At 50.9% G+C, this 20,147-nt stretch overlaps 1 protein-coding gene across 1 annotated transcript; it reads right to left on the minus strand.

The window, feature by feature from the left end:
- Positions 1 to 456: 456 nt before the first annotated feature.
- On the minus strand, positions 457 to 19,193 carry HTR1D (5-hydroxytryptamine receptor 1D). Its single transcript, XM_032863711.1, has 2 exons — positions 19,087 to 19,193; positions 457 to 2,821 (listed from the first exon to the last, which is right to left on the minus strand). Exon 2 carries the CDS (start codon positions 2,111 to 2,113, stop codon positions 983 to 985), a length of 1,131 nt encoding a protein of 376 aa, XP_032719602.1. The 5' UTR covers positions 2,114 to 2,821; positions 19,087 to 19,193; the 3' UTR covers positions 457 to 982.
- Between the last annotated feature and the right edge of the window lie 954 nt (positions 19,194 to 20,147).

Genomic DNA, 20,147 nt, shown 5'->3' on the forward strand with positions numbered 1-20,147 from the left:
GGATTGAAAGTTTCATCCGGGGATGAGGGGTGGAAATTACCCAAAGACCTCACTGACCAAGACATCTCATGCTTTTTATTTGACAAGACTCAACATCTTAAGATCTCTGATGAGAACAGGATATAAAAAAATAATTCAAAAAAAATTCATGAAACAAAATTCAGAATGGTGTCCCACTCAAAGTTTGGTGGGTCCAAAGCCTGTCAATCTACGTCTTTGAGGGTGATTGTGGGTTTTAACTTTAGAACATTAAGGCGGTGCAACTCCTGGGGAAGGAGGAAGGGGAGAGGGTAGCTGATCTGCCTGTTCTTTTTTTTTTTTTTTTAAGATTTTATTTATTTATTTGACAGACAGAGATCACAAGTAGACAGAGAGACAGGCAGAGAGAGAGGAAGAGGCAGGCTCCCTGCTGAGCAGAGAGCCCAATGTGGGGCTGGATCCCAGGACCCTGGGATCATGACCTGAGCCGAAGGCAGAGGTTTTAACCCACTGAGCCACCCAGGTGCCCCTGCCTGTTATTTTCTAATCAAGGTGCCTCGTTGTATGGAGAACTCTCCACCCTGACTCCAATTCTCTTTCAGCTCAGGTCATAACCTCACATACTCTCCTCCTCTGAGCTCCATACAAAACTTAGGTAGACCAGAAAGCCTCCCATTTGAACCTAGGGTCTCTCTGTAGAGTCAGACAGCTTCTCATCTGAATTCAATCAACGGGGAATCCTAGGGATCCCATTTCTCCCAACATGGATGAGCCGTGAAAATATGCTAAGTGGAAACTTCAGTCTTGTCACCCTTCACCAAACAGCCCCACTTTGGGTGGCACAGAAGTCAAGAAGACAACAGGAAGAAGAACGCTGAACAATTCTATTGGTCGAACCCAAACCCAACATATCAGGATGGACCCAAATCTCAGGAAAAATAAACAAGACAATTCCAGTGGGTTACAGGACGCAACAGATCACAAGAGTCACCTGCAAATAAGACTAGGTTTTCCGGAAATGGACAACTTTCTGAAAGGCTTGCCGGAACTCCTCGTTAAACACAGTGTATATTATGGGATTGATGAGGGAGTTGAGATAGCCAAGCCAGGTGAAGAAGTCAAAGACGGCGGGGTGGAGCCAGCAGGAGTCCCGGCAGATGGGGAGGACCAGAGATGCGACAAAGAAGGGTAGCCAGCAGATGATAAAGGCCCCCAGGATGATCCCCAGCGTCTTCGTGGCTTTCCTTTCTCGAGCTGCGGAGATCCTCTTGCGCTCCAGGACACTATCGGCCAGCTTGATTTTCACGTGGTTGAAGAAGAGAGCGGAGCCGGCTGTGTGGGTGTGCCCCTCGTGGAGGCTGGGGCTGAGGGAGCAGAGCGAGGACCCCGCAGAGCCGGCGATGAGTTGGGCGGTGGTGAAGCGCTTCCCGTAGAGCGAAGGCGGGTTCAGGATGCGGTTCCGGGCGGCCACGTAGATGCGGCCGTAGAGGATGATGAGCAGCACAGACGGGATGTAGAAGGCCCCGCAGGTGGAGTAGATGGTGTAGGAGATCTGAGACGTGTTCACCAGGCAGTCCGACATCTCTTCGTGAGCTTTGGCCTGCCGCCAGAAGAGTGGCGGGATGGAGATGCAGATGGAGATGACCCAGACGGTGGTGATCATGGCGGCCGCCCGGCCGGCTGTGCGCCGTTTACTGTACTCCAGGGCATCCGTGATGGCCCAGTACCTGTCCAGAGCAATGACACAGAGATGCAGGATGGAGGCCGTGCAGCACGTGATGTCGGAAGACAGCCAGATGTCACACAGGATTTGGCCAAAACTCCAGGTACGAGTGGTGGTATAGGCGATGCTGATGGGCATGACCAAGATGGACACTAAGAGGTCAGTCATGGCCAGGGAGCCGATGAGATAGTTGGCTGGGGTATGGAGCTTCCTGGTGAGGAAGATGGTGGTGAGAACAAAGGCGTTGGAGAGGGCTGTGGCCACTGTGATGACAGAAAGGAGCAGGGCAAGGGAGATCTTGAGGGCCCGGAGTGTCCCTGGACCCCAAGCCTCTGGGGTTTCTGTAGCATTCAGGGATCTATTGGAGGCCTCCTGGAGAAGGCCTTCCAGGGACTGGTTTGGCGGGGACATTCTAGGTGGCTCTCTCTTCCTGCAGACTTGGACACACACAGCTCCCTTCACAGTTGTCTTGCCTATGGGACAAGGTCATCCTTCTGCTTCACACTGGTGGGGGCCCTCCATCAGTTTGGCCCACAGTGAAAAGACCTCAAGACTTGACTATTTGAAGAACAGTGAGGTGACAGCTGGTAATTAAAGGTCTTTCTTAAACTGGGTAAATCCCAAGACGTCTCACTATTCTGGAACTTTGCCCAGCAACTCTTCAAGCCCAGAGGACACATGCTGAATTTGTTAGACATTTATCAGGAGCTCACACTAATGTGGACAGTGCTTTGGGATTCTCACTTTTGGCATTTGGGCTCCTTCCAAACCTTGAGGGATAAATGTGTTTAATGAGAACTTTGGAATTTCCCCCATCCTATTCTGAGAAGAAAGAGTCTGGGTTTCAGGTTGCCTCTGGGGAGCTTTTAAAACTAGAGATGAAAAGAAGTACCAGCAGATTCTCAGAAGTAGTCTGGTCAACAGCTCACCATTTTCCTAAGTTCATCTTGACACATCATGAGGCACTTAACTTTGGTTCCTGCCCCACTGATCACTTTGAGCCTGAACAGACAAAACATTCTGGTTCCCAAGACTTGAAGTATGCATGAGCTTAGAGAAGGCAAAACAAACCGATCACTGAGAATTCATCGAGAAGGGCACACGTCCAGAGCTCTAGGACTTAAAAAAGAAAAGAAGGCAAGAGTTAGGTTCTAAAAGGACAATTGAGATACTCGAGATGAACTCTAAGTTTAAAAGCATACTGCTTAGTGCTAGCAGTGACAGTGAAATTAGCGTTGTCAAAAGTGTCAGGAGAACACAGGGGAGAGCAACAAGTCCCACCCCCACAATTCCCAGAGGGGGCAGAGCCTCTGGAAGCATCACAGGCTTGTTATAAATACATGAAATCAGCTTTGTAAATTATGAATCAGAAACCATCATTCCATTTGCTCAGCAACAATGAAAACTAAACAAAATAATTCTGTGCACAGAAAAAGAAAAAAAAAAAGGTCACCAGAAAAGATACCAAATTTTTACAGTGTATTTCTCCCTAGAGACCTTTCTTCGATTATTTTTTTTTTAGATTTTATTTATTTATTTGAGATAGAGCGAGAGTGAGAGAGAGAGAGCACGCACAAGCAGGGGGAGAAGCAGGCAGAGGGAGAAGGAGGTTCTCCACTGAGCAGGGAGCCTGATGTGGGGCTCGATCCCAGGACTCTGAGATCATGACCTGAGCTGAAAGCAGATGCTCACCCACACTGAGCCACAGAAGTGGCCCCCTTTCTTCTATTCCTAAAAAATTTTTCAAATTTCCTAGAGTGGGCATGCATGATTCTTAAACACAAAGACAAAAAACAAAAACACCTTTTGGTTAGCAGAGAAATTAATTGCAGAAATTAAAACAATGAGCATTTTTCATGGTGAAAGTTCAACTCCAGAAAATATATTCAGCTTTCTTTTTTTTAAACTAATCTTTTTTTTTTTTTAAGATTCCATTTATTTGTTTGAGAGAGAGAGACACAGAGAGAGAGGGAACACAAGCAGGGGGAGTGGGAAAGGGAGAAGCAGGCTTCCCACAGAGCAGGAAGTCCGATGCTGGGGCTCGATCCCAGGACCCTGGAACCAGGACCCATGCCAAAGGCAGATGCCCAATGACTGAGCCACCCAGGTGCCCCTATATTCAGCTTTCTAAATGGAAACTGGCAATGTTGTCACAAAAAATTCTTAAAGACTCGTTTTCTCTTCTGTGTGCTTGAATCTGGGTTTCAGTATTTGGGACATGGGCAAGCCAAAGGTTTCTTGGAGCTTGGAGCCTCTGGTACAGATGATTGGGGTAAGATAAAGCAGATGGCACTCTGTGTAAGGCCCATCTCTGGCACAACCCCAGCTGAAGACTGTGGGGCCTACCAGTAGCCCCCTGGGATGGAGCTGGCCAGGCAGATTTATATATACACACTTTAAAAATGTGATTATAGGGACGCCTAGGTGGCTCAGTGGGTTAAAGCCTCTGCCTTCGGCTCGGGTCGTGATCCCGGGGTCCTGGGATCGAGCCCCGCATCCGGCTCTCTGCTCCGCAGGGAGCCTGCTTCCTCTCTCTCTCTGCCTGCCTCTCTGCCTACTTGTGACCTCTGTCTGTCAAATAAATAAATAAAATCTTTTAAAAAAATAAAAATGTGATTATAATTATATATGAATTTGTTTCATAGTTTGTTTTGCAACTTAATATATTTTGAACTTTGTTCCATCAGTCATTCCCATAACATCATTCTTAAGGGCTGTATATAGCTCCAATGGGTAGCTACATTAAGATTTCAATAGTCAAGGTCAGGAAGGATGGCATTCCTGGTGGCTGGAAAGGCAAGAGCAAAGGGCCAGAGGTCAGAAAGTGCAAGGCCTGGGAAAGAGCCCAGCTGGCTAGAGCACAGAGAACAGAGGTGGGGTAGCAGAGAAGGCTCAGGAGGGGGCTGGCACCAGAGGTGGGAGGAGCTGGGTGCAGGGGGGAGCTTGGCTTGGGCAGGACAATCTGGGCTCCAATCCCTCCTCTCTCCCCACCCTCCTGTATGACCTTGGGCAAGTCCCTTACCCCTTTCTGAGTCTCAGATTTTGTCTTCGAAACAGCCACCCTACCTGCCTCAATAGCTTCCATCGCTCCTAGCAAGGCCGGCCTGTGAAACCCAGTAAACACTGAGTGATCTCAAGTCTCAAGTCTCATTACCATCTGACTCAGCAGAGGCTCAGGGACTTGTTGGGAAAGTTCAGTCTGTATCCATTGATTGACTGATTTTTAAACCATTAAGAAACTAAACTACAGCAATGCAATAGTTTCTCTTCCAGTCCTCAAACTGTGGGAACTTCACCTTAAAAAAAATGTATCTTCCCAGGGCACCTGGGTGGCTCAGTCAGTTAGGCATCTGCCTTCAGCTCAGGTCATGATCCAAGAGTCTTGGGATAGAGCTCCACCTCGGCTCCCTGCTCAGTGGGGAGCCCCGCCTCCTCCTCTTCCCTTCCTCCTGCTCATGCTCTTTCTCTGTCTCCCTCTCTCTCAAATAAATAAAATCTTTAAAAACATATATCTTCCTAGAGGAGGGGAAACATTCTCAATTTAAGAAAACAAATCTGGGGCACTTGGGTGGCTCAGTGGGTTAAGCCTCTGCCTTCAGCTCAGGTCATGATCTCAGGGTCCTGGGATCCAGCCCCACACTGGGCTCTCTGCTCAGCAGGGAGCCTGCTTCCCCCTCTCTCTCTGCCTGCCTCTGCCTACTTGTGATCTCCCGGTCAAATAAATAAATAAAATCTTTAAAAAGAAAAAAAGAAAACAAATCTGTTGGTTTTTTGTTTTTTGTTTTAAATGTAGACTTGAGCCCAGCATGGGGCCCAATGCAGGTCTTGAGCTCATAACCCTGAGACTGAGACCTGAGTTGAGATCAAGAGTCAGACACCTAAGTGACTGAGCCACCCATGCACCCCAAGAAAACCAATCTTAATCTTAGCCTGCTCAAGAACATTCCCAAAGTTGAAAAGATATTATTATTATTATTATTATTATTATTATGTCTTTCATAAAGCTCCTGCTATGTTGCAGGCACTGAGCTAGCCCTGGGGCCAAGAGTCACCCACTGTGACATGGGCATTATGGCCCCACCTTATAAGTGAGCAGAGAGGTGATGTCATCTGCCCAAGGTCACCCAGCTGGAAGTAGAAAAACTGGGTCTGGAGTAATTCTTGAGATTTCCATTCTTCTCCACACTGCCTGGAAGAAAAGCCTTAAGGCACATGTGCTTCCAGGAGTGAAACTGGTTTGGGGCCTCATAAGGATAGGTGAAAATGATGCCCTCTCTGACCCTCTCACTCCATGCTCCACCTCTGGCTGAAGTTTTCCTCCCACTTTGGTTCACATGCAAAATGTGAAGTTGGGTTGGACTGTTTGGAATGTTCTCCCTTCCAGACAGACCAGGTGCAGTCATTTCTTATGGAGGGCTGTGCGCTTGCCTCACAAACCCATCCATGTGGCTGTCCCTTGGGTTCCAGGCATTCCAATGACCTCACTCAGTGAAAGGCGTGGGCTCGGAGAGGCCTGGGAGGCTGGTGGGTGACATCTTGGGAAGGACAGGGTAGCTTGCCTTGGTCAGGAATGCTGGGCTGGAATTTTGAGGGAAGCCACATGATTCTGAAGCTCTCTCCTTCCTCTCCTGCCTGCTGTCCTTCCCCACCCTCAACAAGGTTGGGGAAATTTCCCACAATCCTGCTACCTTTGGCGATAAAGACTGCAGCTCTATAAGCAGCTGCCTCTCCTATCACACTTCAGATAATAAAACAAAAAAAATACAAATGAAAGCAACAGTGAGATAGTACATTCAACCAGCAGACAAGGAAGATGTTTTAAATCTGATCCTGCCACGTCACCCCATAAGGGTGTGGACCAACGGGAATTGTCACCTACCACTAGCAGAGTGGAAAGAGGAGGAATCTTGTTAGCGAACACTCTGATATTATCTCATAAAGCTGAAGATGCGATGATTACCTCATGGCCTAGTAATTTTGCTCCCAGGTGTGGATCACAGGGAGGTTCTTCTCTGTGTTCATCAGCAGAGAGGAACAAGAATGGTCACTGTGGCATGGACTAGAAACAACTAGAAACCACCCAAACGTCCATCCACAGGAGAGTGGTAGAATGTGGCGTATCCCTGTGCCAGGGCCCCGCGGAGAAAGCCAACCTCAATAAGCCAAAGCTGTACTCAAGTGGGTCCTTTTCCCAAGCAACACTGAGTGCCAAAGTCGCAAACACAGAGGGAGAAACAAAGTGTTTAGAGACATAAATATATGTTGGTGAAGCCATAAGGAAAAGCAAGGAAACGTTAAATATAAAATTCAGGATTGTGGTCACCCCTGGAGGGGAAAAAAGGCAGGAATGAGATTGTGCAGGAGTTTTTTAAGGTGGTGGTAGGTAGTACATGAATGTTGATGATTAGTCTTTGAACTGAATGTATATTATAATACATAATTTTTATAGGGAATGATATATTTGTAATTATTTCTCTTAGACAATCAATTTTGAACATTTGAGAAAAAAAAAAAGAACCATACTACCAGCAATGACCCGGACACATTTTGATGCAGTAATACCTGTTGATACAGTTGAATCCAGAAGATCTGGTTTCTGGTCCCAGCTCTGCCACGGACCATCAGGTAACTAAGGATAAGTCATGACTTCTCTTGGACTCTTAGTTTTTTCCTTGGTAAAATGGAAATATAAGCATGGGTATGCTGCCCCAAAGGATGTTTCATACTTCCAGTAAGATCATGTATGCGATGTGTACTAACTATAGAGACTTTGACAAGTGTAACGAGGGTACAAAGATGGCAGGCAGTGGCTAAAAGCATACATCTTTAAAAAATATATATATATATATGTTTTTAAATTTTATTTATTTATTTGACAGAGAGAGATCACAAGTAGGCAGAGAGGCAGGCAGAGAGAGAGAGAGGAGGAAGCAGGCTCCCAGCTGAGCAGAGAGTCCGATGTGGGACTCGATCCCAGGACCCTGAGATCATAACCTGAGCCGAAGGCAGAGGCTTAACCCACTGAGCCACCCAGGTGCCCCTAAAATATATATATTTACTTGTGAGAGAGAAAGAGCATGAGCAGGGGAAGGGGAAGAGGGAAAGGGAGACAGAATACTCAAGCAGACTCCCTGCTGAGCAGGGAGCCCAATGCCAAGACGCTGAGATCATGACCTTAGCCAAAATCAAGAGCCAGACACTTAACCGACTGAGCCAGCCAGGTGCCCCTCAAAGCATACATTTTAAGTCAGGTAGGATCAGGTTCCAATTCCTGTTGCTCCACTTTCTTGCTATGGCCGTTGGGCAAGTCATGCAAGCTCTCTGGGTGTGCACTGCCTCCACGATCGGACCTGATAATCCGGACCTCACAGAAGCTTGGGGAGAACCGGTAAGACCATGGATCCAAACGCCTGACAGAGTGAGTGATGACTTCTCTGGTTTCTCTATGATATGTCCAACCAAATTCAGGTCTGCAGGCAATGAGGTCTCCTCTGTCTACTGTCCAACAAGCCATCACTGTGCATTTTAGTGAGTCATGTCTGCCACTGTCAGAACTACCATCCATACCAGGGAGCTTCTCCCTTGTCGAACGCAACCCCATAAACTACCGCAGCTGCAGCAGCAAGGACTCCCCTCAGCCCAGTGGTGTCTCCCTGCAGAGTCTAGACTGCACAGACCCTAGCCACACCATATACTCTCAGCTCTAGTATCTCTCCAGCAAGAGGGAGGGAAAAAGCAGGGTGTCAATCTCAGCTTGTTGCGCAGACCACTTCCAAGCATCAGTGATTGGACCAGCGGACACATGACCCCAAATGAGCCAACCAGATTCTCTCCTGGGAAATTAGCAAGGAGACTGCGAGCAGTTGGGAAGATTGACGAGTGCAAACTGCAAGTTAAGGACTCAGAGGCTGAAATCTGGCCATGACCAAGACCAAGGCCAGGGCAGGTTTGGGGACAGCAGAAAAACCATAGGTAAATAAGAAAACAGGTCTGCAGAGAAAGGTGGGAGAAGGGAAAAGAGCAGAGAGACAGGGGAACCCCCTGTCCCAAGAGAGGAAGAGGAAGGAACCTTCCAGATCCATTGGCACTCCTTCCTATTCCTGGATGTCCATGAGCAACCTCTGTACCCAGGAATCCTCACTGGTACTGGCTCCTGCTTTTCCCGGTGGAGTCAGTTTAAATGGACTGAGAAACAGTCCAATGGACCCTGGGAAGTGGTAATAAGACTGAGTTCCTTTTCCCCCAAACAGTCCCAACTGTGGGGAAGAGGCAAGTCATTTCACCTCCTGGGCTTTTCTTCTATCTGTAAATTAGGGTAATAGCACCTTTCTCCCAGAACTGCTCTGTGGGTTCAGTGGGAAGGATGAGAGCCTGGTCCACAGCAGGGGCTCTTTGTAGCCTTTTTAACAAGGGCTTCCTACCCAGGGCTCATTCAGTTTATAGAAAGATCAGTCACCTTCCCTTTCTGAAGGATCTTTATTTTAACAGAGTCATAAAACCTTGCCAGAAACCAAGAGGATATATGGGTTTAATGTATCCTCAGAAGCCAGTCTCATCCTTTTGGAAGAAAAAAACCCTGGGCTTTGTGATAAAGATTTGTTACGATAGGATAAATCCCCACCCCACCCAGAGAAATCCGTGTCTGTGCTTTCTCTAGAAACCGTGTGGTATGGCTGAGTAAGCCCTGGATGGGGAAATCACTCTCCACAAATCTGAGGAATGCTTTATATTTTACAAAGTGCATCCACAGCTATGGTCCTCTCCTCTCCAGGGCATGGCACCTCCCTCAGCCTCAGTTTCCTCCTCTGTAAAATCAGGGCATCAAGTTTACCTCTCTGGGGGTGTTGTGAGTGTGAAGTAATATACATGGAGAAAACTGGAAAAGAGTTAACATGGGTGGGTCTGTCTGTCTGTATCTGAGCCCAAGAGCTGACTTCTAATTAGTTTCGCAAGCAAGTCTATCCTTCGCCTGTTTCTCTAATTATAAAATCTGGAAAATGTAGAAAATTTAAAAAAGCCAAACCTCTTACCAAAACCACCTACTAGCAGCCATATAACCAACAAAAACCTGCACGTATATCTGCCAAACCACTTGTGCAAGCATCGTTCAGGTTCATCGTTCAGGCACGGTTTAACAGCCACAGACTGAAAACTATCTCAACAGACATCTGTCGTAGAACAGAGAAATGAGCTGCTGCAGACTCATGCAGTAGAATACTGCACACCAGCGAGAAGGAACTCCAGCTCCTTGCTACGCACAACCACATAGAAAGAACAGGTATCATGTTGAGCCCAAGAAGCTGCACATTATTACACAGCACATGTGATTCAAACATCATGAATTTCAGGAACAGGCAAAACTGACCTACACTGATGGAAGACCCAGGGCTTGACATTTCACCTCTTTGCGCTGCTTCTTTATATGGAAAATGGGGATGAGGGGTGCTTGGCTGAGTCACTCAGTGGAATGTGCAACTCTTGATCTCAGGGTTGTGAGTTCAAGCCCCACACTGGGTATAGAGACTGCCTAAAAATAAAATCTGGAGGGCACCTGGGTGGCTCAGTGGGTTAAAACCTCTGCCTTCGGCTCAGGTCATGATCTCAGGGTCCTAGGATTGAGCCCCATGTCGGGCTCTCTGCTCAGCAGGGAGCCTGCTTCCCTTCCTCTCTCTCTCTGCCTGCCTCTCTGCCTACTTGTGATCCCTGTCTGTCAAATAAATAAATAAAATCTTAAAAAAAAAATAAAATCTGGGGTGCCTGGATGGCTGAGGCGGTTAAGCAGCTGATTTTGGCTCAGGTCCTGATCTCAGGGTCCTGAGATCAAGCCTCCTGTTGGACTCCCCGCTCAGTGGGGAGTCTGCTTGTCCCTCTGCCCCTTCCCCTGTTCGTACACTCTCTCTCTCAAATAAATAAAACCTCTAAAAAGAAAAGTAAAATACAATACAATCTTTCAAAAAAGAAAGAAAGCGTGGACAGTAACAATACCAACCTCAAAGTGCTGTTATGTTTGAGTGAGCTGAACAAAAAGCCCAGCCATATAGTAAACGCTCCATGGTTAGTTATAATGAACAGCCCCTCCCTGGCAAACTTGATTTAGAAGGAACATGTTAAATGATGTAATCCAACCCGATCGGCTGGGATTGCTGATGCCCAGAGAGGTAGATATCTTGTCTAAGATCACACAGTGCCGTTTCCCACCCTTCTCAGCTCAGCTCCGTGCTTCTATCTCATGCTGCCTCCACCAGCACCCGTCAAAAGGAGGGGGAGATTTCCTTGTCCCTCAAGTCTGGGTTCAGTGTGAACTAGCTGTGGTCAACAGAGTAAGGCAGAAGGGACAGTGAGCCAGTTCCAAATTTAGTCCTCAAGAGGCTGTGCATGTTTCTGCTTACACTCTGCCACTGCCATGAGCACATGTGGGGGTGAGCCTACCGGTCCCTAGAGGAGGCAAAGACACATGGAGCAGAGAGCCACTCCAGCCAACTGCCCCCAGGCAAAGCCAGCCTAGGACAGAGGCTCTTAGCAGACCAGCAGATGCCTGTGTGAACCCTGCTAAACCAGCAGAAATGTCCAGCCAATTTCAGATTAAATCAGCCAGTATCCAGATGCAGGACTCATAGGAATAAATGTCTTCTTAATCCACTGAGTTTGGGGATGGTTTGTTACATGGCAATAGCTGATATAGTCCCCTTGTTTGCTGAATTACTAAATTCTGTCAGTTCTACTGCATAAATCTAACTGTGCCTTGACTCTTCTCTCCCCTCCCTTCTAGCCCTGTTTCAGGCTGCATCTTCTCTGGCTTAAATGGGCTCTCTGCTGCCACTCCTACCCCCTCTTCATTCTCTCACCACATCACACCCAGAATTTTCCTTTACTTTTTATTTTTAATATTTTATTTATTTATTTGAGAGAGATTGAGAAGAGAGTGAGACAGCATGAGCAGTGGGGAGGGGAAGAGGGAGAGGGAGAAGCAGACTCCCCACTGAGCAGGGAGCCCGACTCAGGACTCCATTCCAGCACCCTAGGATCATGACTTGAGCCCAAGGCAGACGTTTAACGGACTGAGACACCAAGGTACACCAGGAATCTTCCTTTTAACTAAAAGTCTGGCCATCTCAGTTCTTTACAGTCCTCCAGGGGCTCCCAAGGCACATGGGATTCAGCCCCAGCTTGGTCTAAGAGACCCTTCACGACCTGGTCTTTATTTACATCTCCAGCATCATTTCCTGACCCGGCAGATCTGCTAGCCTTCCTGCCAGCACCCTGCTGCCTTGAGCCCCAGTGCTGCTTTCTGCTCCAAACCTCCATCCCTGTTGGGTCCTCTGCCTGGAAGGTATCCCCTGCTCAGTTCTCTGGTCGCCTAATCCATCACACTTTAGGACTAAGCTCTGGCATCGCCCCAGGAAGCCTTTCCTAACTTTCTCCCCCCAGCCCAGCTTGGGTAGATACCCTGCTTCTGGACTCCTACCACCACAGCTCTTACCACGCTGGACTGTCTCCGTCACTGGACCTTGAGTGCAGTGACCATGGCTTACTTAACCCCTAGAGCCCAGACACCTGGTCCAGAGCAAGAGGAAGGGGTGCTGAGAACAGAGCTTGGCCTGAGAGTGGGAAGCCCTGATCTTTGCTTCGTTCTGCCATAAACTCTTTGGCCTCAGATAAGTCAGTTCCTGCTCTGTGCCTCAGTGTCTCCATCTTGAAAATGCAAGGGTTTGGGGCGCCTGGGTGGCTCAGTTGGTTAAGCACCTGCCTTCAGCTCTGGTCATAATCCTGAGATCGAGCCCTGACTGGGGCTCCCTGCTCAGCTGGGGAGCCTGCCTCTCCCTCTCCCCTTGCCCTTCCCCTCTGCTTATGCTCTAATAATTAAAATGTTAAAAAAAAATAAAAATAAAAAATCCAAGACAGGTGAAGCCTGTTTTCCAGACCTTTGCAACAGCTAGGGAAGTCTGAGAAGGCAACACCTTCCTACTTACAGCTTTGCACTGAGTTATGATCAGTGTTCAGTAGGGAAGGGACCACCTTGAACGACTAAGCCTTACACAAAGGCTTTGCAGTTGACAACTCACCGGATTTCCTCCCATGCTTGTGGGAAAGCGGGCAAAGGGGTTTTAAACTCTTGCCATCTGCCTCTCATACTACAGCTTGGAGACAGACTTAGTACCCTCATTTTACAGATGGAAAAACTGAGGTCCAGAGAGGTGAAATGACTAGCCCAAGGCCATGTGGGTAATACCTGACACAGCTGGGAATGAGAGCCAGTGCTAAAAAATTCTCGGATAGCTATCACTATCACTGCTGGCCACACATGGCCGTTGAGGGCTTGAGACGTGGCCACTGAGATGGGCTGGAGTGTAAAACGCACTGAGTTTCAAAGAGTTTCAAAAAGAATGTAAAATATCTCACTAATAATTTTTTCTATCAGTTAGTTGATCATATTTCGGACATACTGAGTAAATAAAACATACGTGAAATTCATTTCACTTTCTTCTTTCTTCTTCTTTCTCCTCCTCCTCCTCCCCCTCTCCACTTCTTCTTCTTCTTTCTTTCTTCTCCTTCTCCCTTTAACACAGCTACCTCTATATTTTCTAAATCTAAAATTACCTTTGTGGCTTGATTCCTGTTTATATCGCATAGTGGTGCTCTCCAGCCAGGGTTTCTCGACGGGGGTGATATCGCCCCCTAGGGGTCATTTTGGGACTCTGTCCTCAGGGAACTCCCGCAATCCAGGGGCGGGGCTGGGACCGTCCGCAGCGCAGCGGGCGCGGGGGCTGCAACAGCAGTAGCAGCAAAGTAACGGCAGGCGCTATTACGAGCTCCCCGTGCGCCAGGCACTGTTCTCAGCACGTCTCCTTTATCCACTCATTTAAGGCTGATCCCACCCTCTGAAGTCAGTCTTAACTGGTGTTATTCCCATTGCCCAGGGCAGCTCGGAGAAATGGCTTGCTGAGGCCCCGCAGATCTAGGATAGGAACCCAGCTTGCTCGCCTCCCTGCTCCACCGCTCAGGAAAGGTGAGTGTGTTCCACTCCACCCTCCACTGCACAAATAGCCCGCGCAAGCCTGCACACACTCACAGACTCTTTGCTGGGGACCTGTTCGATGCCAAGCTCCACCACTCGCACCTGAATGGGCCCCGACCCCGGGGAAGCATGCACGCCATCCCTCCACCTGCCTTTTCAGCACAGCCCAGAGCGAGGACAGAAACAGCCGCTCACTGCAGCCCATCTCACACTGGAATGAACCCACGGGCTACCTAGGGATCTTAGGAAACGCGCAGGTGCTGATTCCGTGGGACGGAATGCGGCTGCTCCATGCACCGCAATGAACCGTGCGGAAGATAACAACAAAGTCAGCGCCAGGACTTAAGAATATCTGAGTGTCAGAGCAGGAAGGACTCAGGAATCCTTTACTCCAACTCCCTCGTGGTGCTGACAGGGAGAGAGGCCCAGAGAGGGCAGGACACTTACCCAAGGGCGCACAGCGAGTTATAGGCAGAGACCAAGTCTTCAGATTACCATCAGTGCTCCTTCTACTGCCTCCCATTTGCAGCAGGAACTTGAGACTAAGGACAGAAGTATCCAGAGGCTCATTGTGCCCAACTCACACCATACATTTTTGACATTTTCCAATCTCCCAGTCACCTCCATCTGGGTTTCCATACTAGGGGAGTGATTCTTGGAGCAGACTGGAGGGGCAGACTGCACTTTCCAGAAGCCTCTAGGGCTGCATCCCCAGGTCCTGGAGCTCACCCCGCTGCTACCACCCCCCTACCTCCCCCGCCAGGCTGCACTTCTGGATCCCCAGACAGCACTTGAGCTGATGGAGTGAATAAACCACTTTCAGGACAAGCGAGATGCTGTCTTCTCCAGACTGGATAAACAAGGTTTGAACAATAGGAATTCATTTCCTAGAAATGAAACACTGGATTTGTTAGTACTTATGGTATCCAAACCTGTTCTTCACCATCTGCTCGCCCTGCTGGGAGCCATAATCCAGCTGTGTTACAAACACAAGCTTTAGAGTCAGGTAGACTGAATTTACTTCCCTGCTCTGCCACTTACTAGCTCTGTGACTCTGGGCAAGTTTCTTGACCTCTGAGCCTGTTTCCTCATCCATTCCACAGCTGTTCGCTTAAAGCCTTACCATGTGCAACGCACACGTGGACCTTTTCCCGGAAGACTTCCGGCGGCCCCGGGGAAAAGCTCCCGGAACCTGGGTCCACAGACATCACTGAGGATGACATTGGAGCATGAAGGGAGCCCTGGGAATGTATGAGAGACCTGCTGTGACTCTGAGACCCCTTCGGAAAGTAGCCCTGAAATGGAGTGCTAGAGGACAAAGGCAGTCAGCCAGCGGAGAGAAGTTGGGGCTGATGACAGCTATTCCACAGACGGAAGAATCCTTGGAGAACTTTTCCCTTCATGCGCCCTGAATCCTTTTTCACTTCCCGTTGCTAACCTGTCCAGAGGCCGCACAGTCCAGTCCTTCCCACTCCTCTTCATGTGCACTCAGCAGAAGACCCCACCTCCAGCATGTCTGAGGCCTCCTTCTGCAAAAACACTGTGGTTCTCTCACTCCTCTGAGCTTTTGCACAGGCTATTCCCTCTACCTGAAATACCCTTCCTCTCATCTCCAGATCCACCTTCTCTGGAGGTTTCTCTGGACCCAAGAGATGGAACTGGTTACTCCCCCCTCCCCACCACAGTGGGCTCATTTGCTGATTGCCTGTCTCCCTGTTGGACTTGATTTCTGCAAGGGGAGGGGGGAGTGGTATACATGTTTCGTGAAGCCCAGCACCCTCATCCACCCGCCCAAAGGCAACTTCACTCCCAGGATTGAATTCAACTGTCACCTCTTTGCTGAAACTTGTCCATTCGTTCCACCATTTATGGGAGTTTGGGAGGTCCCAAACTCGATACAGCCATCATCTTCCTCAACCACACCAGCCTCTCCTGTTTGCTCCTTGGCAGGCACAATCCCGTTCCCATTCACCTATCCGCAGCACTCAGCATCCTCCCCCGCCCCTCTCTTCCCCAGCAATTACCCAGTTATTTCCCTTTCATGTCTGAGCAGGCTGAGGCTCAGAAAGGTCATGCAATCTGCTCAAGGTCACACAGCAAATACATGGGCAGACCCAGGGTCTTGCTCTGAATAGCTCAGACTTCCTCCCTAGCCTGACCTCTAATTCCCTACAAGTCTCGTCTCCTCTCCCCTGACTTCCCCACACACATCTGGGGCATTCACGTCCTGGTTCAGGCTGATTCCCCTCTGCCTGGAAAAACAAGCTTTCCCACTCCCCTTCATGCATACCTGATGTCATCTGCCTTCTGCTCTGAAGTCCTTATTGAAAGCCACTTACTCCTGGGGCACCTGGGTGGCTCAGTGGGTTAAGCCTCTGCCTTCAGCTCAGGTCATGATCTCAGGGTCCTGGAATTGAGCCCCAAATCAGGCTCTCTGCTCAGCGGGGAGCCTGCTTCCCCCTCTCTCTCTGCCTGCCTCTCTGCTTACTTGTGATCTCTCTGTCAAATAAATAAATGAAATTAAAAAAAAAAAAAGCTACTTACTCCAGGAAGCCTTTTCTGGTGAACCAGATGTGAAACCTTCCTCCTTGAAATCCTCTCCGGACTCCAGGTCTGTTTGTGCCTCTCCCTGCCCATGCCTGGAAGCTCTTTGAAGAGCTAGCTACCTATTCCCACGGCCCACCAGTGACCACGACACAGTAGGATGGCAATCAGTATAGGAGAACTCCTTTGTAAGGCTCCAGTGAGCCCAGAAGAAATAATAGCATTTGCACTCTCCAGTCTGAAACTCTCCAGTGGCTCCCGTGTTAGAACAAAATTCGAAATCCTCACCACGGCCCACAAGGCCCTACACTGTCTGCTGCACAAGACACCTACCTCTCTGACTTCGTCTCTTACCAGCTGCCCACCCCACACTTAAATATCACCTCCTTGGGCCACTTGGGTGGCTCAGTGGGTTAAAGCCTCTGCCTTCGGCTCAGGTCATGATCTCAGGGTCCTGGAATCGAGCCCCGCATCGGGCTCTCTGCTCAGTAGGGAGCCTGCTTCCCTTCCTCTCTCTCTGCCTGCCTCTCTGCCTACTTGTGATCTCTGTCAAATGAATAAATAAAATCTTTAAAAAAAAAATCACCTCCTTGGCAAAGCTCTGACCAACCAATATAATCAAGTATCTCTCATTCTCTAGGCTATCATCCTGTTCGATGCTCCTTTTAGCACCTCACCCAATCTGGTATTTTCTGCTCCTCTCTGCTTGTCTCACCCCTACCCCTCCCAAAACTTGCCTTCTGACGAGACCATCGCTATATCCCCAGCATCTAGAACAATGCGGGGCTGACAATACCTAGATAGGTCTGCAGCCTGAGGAGAGATCTGTGCTGGGGACAAATCTGTATGAGTCACATGCACAGAGGTGGTAACTAAAGCCAGCGGGGGTGGGTGAGACACCCAGGGAGAGTGTCTAGTATGAGCAGAGCAGAGGGCCTGGGGGAGTAGATCAGCTAATGGCTGTAGAAAGAAGGATAAACCTGCAAAAAGAAGAGATGAAGAAGGGAAAATATGACAGTGCCACATCGCAGGAGCCAGAAGTGTGTCCAGAGGAAAGGAGGGGTCAGCCGTGTCATCTGCTACTCAGAGAGAAAGTTCAAGACTGAACGATGTCTGTAGAATTCGGCTTGCTGGAGGACACCGGTGACCTTGGCAGACCCCTGCCCTTCTGCGCGCGCCCCAGACCCCTAACCATCCACAATGAGAGGGATCTCTCAGGTCCCGGGAACTCCCAGCTCTGAGAATGTATTTTCGCGCAGAGTCACACCACTTAACCAAGAACGGTCATGCATCTGCAGCCTAGGAGAGAAGAGATGACCCTGTCCGTTCACCCTCATTATCCGCCATGCATCTGACAAACTCTGAGAAGCACCCTTGTATTTCTGGGCCTGTTACTAGGCACCATGGGGGAGGAGAGGAAGCCCTAAGCCCTAGCAGTCAGGTCCAGCTGGCCAGCCCCTCCCTTCCAGGCGGTGGCTAGATCCTGGCTTCTGGGACGCCTCCAGAGTAAAGACCACCCATTTCTCCCCACCTGCTGGACAGGACCAAAGGCTGGAGAAGGTTCAGCTGTCCAAGCCGCCTTGCTTGCTGCTGTCGGTAAAGAGTCCCTCCAGGTCTCTGTGAGGAAGGCTAAGCCCCTGACCAGTGGCTGTGCAGTCCAGAGGAGAGACGTGTACTCAATCAGAAAACACTGGAGGCTAATTCCAAGGAATAGATTGAGAGATGACTCCCACTAATCAGAGCAATGATTTCCGCTAACGGCTGAGTTGTTGAGTGCCCAGGCGCTGTGCTGAGCAATGACCACATTGGATTTGCACAAGCAAGCCTGCAAGGCAGCATTCTTAACCCATTTCACATGGGAGAAAACCATGGCTCAGAGAGGTAAAGGGCTTTCCCAAGGTCAGGCAGCTAGTAAATAGCCAAGCCCGGTTTGCTAATGCAGTCAGTCTGATGGAGAGCACCTGCACTGAACTCTTGAACTTCAACAGTGAGGCAGGGGGCTAAGTCTTAGATCCTCTTACAAGTAATGCGACCTTGGGCGAGATCGAATCTCCACTCTCCCCGTCTGCAGCAAAGCAGATTTCTTAGTGCCCTTCCAGTTCTGACATTCCGTGATTTGCTAGGATTTATACAGAACTTTACAGTCTAAAAAAAGGCATCCTTACAGCAGTTCCTTTATTCCCACGGATCGTGCAGGGTGGGAGAAGTATCCCCTCCATTTGATAGACGAGCAGTCTGAAGTTCGAAAAGATGCAGTGACCTGCCCAAGGTCACAAAGCAAGTCCGGGCCCGCCGGGCTTCGGGTCTGGAAACCGAGGCTCCACACTGGACGCTCTTTCAACTCCCTTCAGCAAAGGGACGGCCCCTGCGCTGCGCCGTACCCCGACCTGGCCGGCAGGGGGCAGCGCCCCGCTTCCCTCAGCCGCCCCGGGCCACGTGGGGGCGTCACAGCCCCCGACCCAGGGGTGCGCCCCCCGCCCGGCCAGATGTCGCCCCCGCGCGGGGTGCCCCGAATGCGCTCCTGGGATCCCGCAGCCGTCTCCGGGCGCTGCCTCGGCCCCCACTCCGCCCCGGGGCTCCGAGACGGCGCCCCCCACGGACGCTCCCCGCGGGTCGGACTGGTCCTCCGGGACCCTCTGTCCTGCGCGCGCGCGCGCTTCCCGTCCGAAGGCGCCGAGAAGGGGGCCGCGCGGGTCACCGAGGCCCCAAGCCGTGGCGCCCCCTCCCCGCCCCAGCGCCCTCGGGACGGCCGCCGCGGCCGGACTCCCAGCCGCCAGGGCCCCTGCGCGCCCACCCCGGGCGGCACTCGGCTCTGAGAGCTTACCCGCTCCGGGCCACGCAGGTGCGGACCCCGCGCTCGCCCGCCCGGGTCCTGCTTCTTCGCGCAGCGCCGCGTCTCTCCGCCGGCGGCCGCCGCATCTCCGCCGCGACCCCAGCCGAGCTCCGGGCGCCGCCCGCCCCGCCGCCCCGGGGGGTCTGCCCAGCCCGCGCCCTCGCGATCCCCGCCTCCCTCCGCCCCGGCGGGCGCCCTGCGGCTCCCGCTCCGCGCTCCCCTTCCCGCGCGCGCCGCTCCTCCTCGCTCCCCTCCCCCAGCTCCTCCCCCGCGAGCCTCGCTCCCCCCTCGGCCCCCCGCCCGCGGTCCGCAGGCTCGGCCCCCTACGGCCCCGGCCCCGCGGGGAGCTCGGAGCCCCCGCCGCCGCCCCAGCCCGGCCCCCGGCTCCCCGCGCCGCACGTGTAGGAGAGCCGGGGTCGGGGGGACTGCTGGGTCCGCAGCGGGGGCGGGGGGGGGGCGGGGGGCGAGGCCGGCCACGCCCAGAGCCCCGGGCTGAGAGCGGAGCCTCCGGTTTCGTCCTTCCGCGCCCGTCTCGGGTGTTCATCCCTAGTTGGTTTTTTTTTTTGTTTTGTTTTGTTTTCGTTTATCAAATAACTGTTGCTCTGTGTATCGGGCATGTTCTAGCCACTGGGGACATGGTGCACTAAACAGATGTGGACCCAGGGGAGCTTATATGAACGTGATAAGTAAAACATATAAAATGTTTGTAGAGGTAAATGGTATGGAAGAAAATGAAGTAGGGAAAGGAAAGAGACAGGAGGTGGCCTCACGAGCGGAAGCGGGAGGTGGGGACTGGGCGCTGCCCCAGCGTGGGGAACCGGGATTCCCAGAGAGGGACCCCCCCCACACACACACACACGACGCTGTCGGTCGGGGTCCGTCGGGGTCGGTGGGGGGACTAAGGGAATGGCGGGAGCTGAGTTCAGGGAGGCAGGGGCCCCGTCCCAGACAACCAGGGCTGAGAGAGAGCTTGAGCACAAAGCGGACATGGAGAAGCGATCGTGGCCGAGACACAGCGCTGGGCGCGTCGCGTGTCCACTCCACGCGGCTCG

This window comes from Lontra canadensis, unplaced genomic scaffold (assembly GCF_010015895.1).
Source record: "Lontra canadensis isolate GAN:19392208 unplaced genomic scaffold, GSC_riverotter_1.0 scaffold25, whole genome shotgun sequence".
NCBI lineage: Eukaryota > Metazoa > Chordata > Mammalia > Carnivora > Mustelidae > Lontra > Lontra canadensis.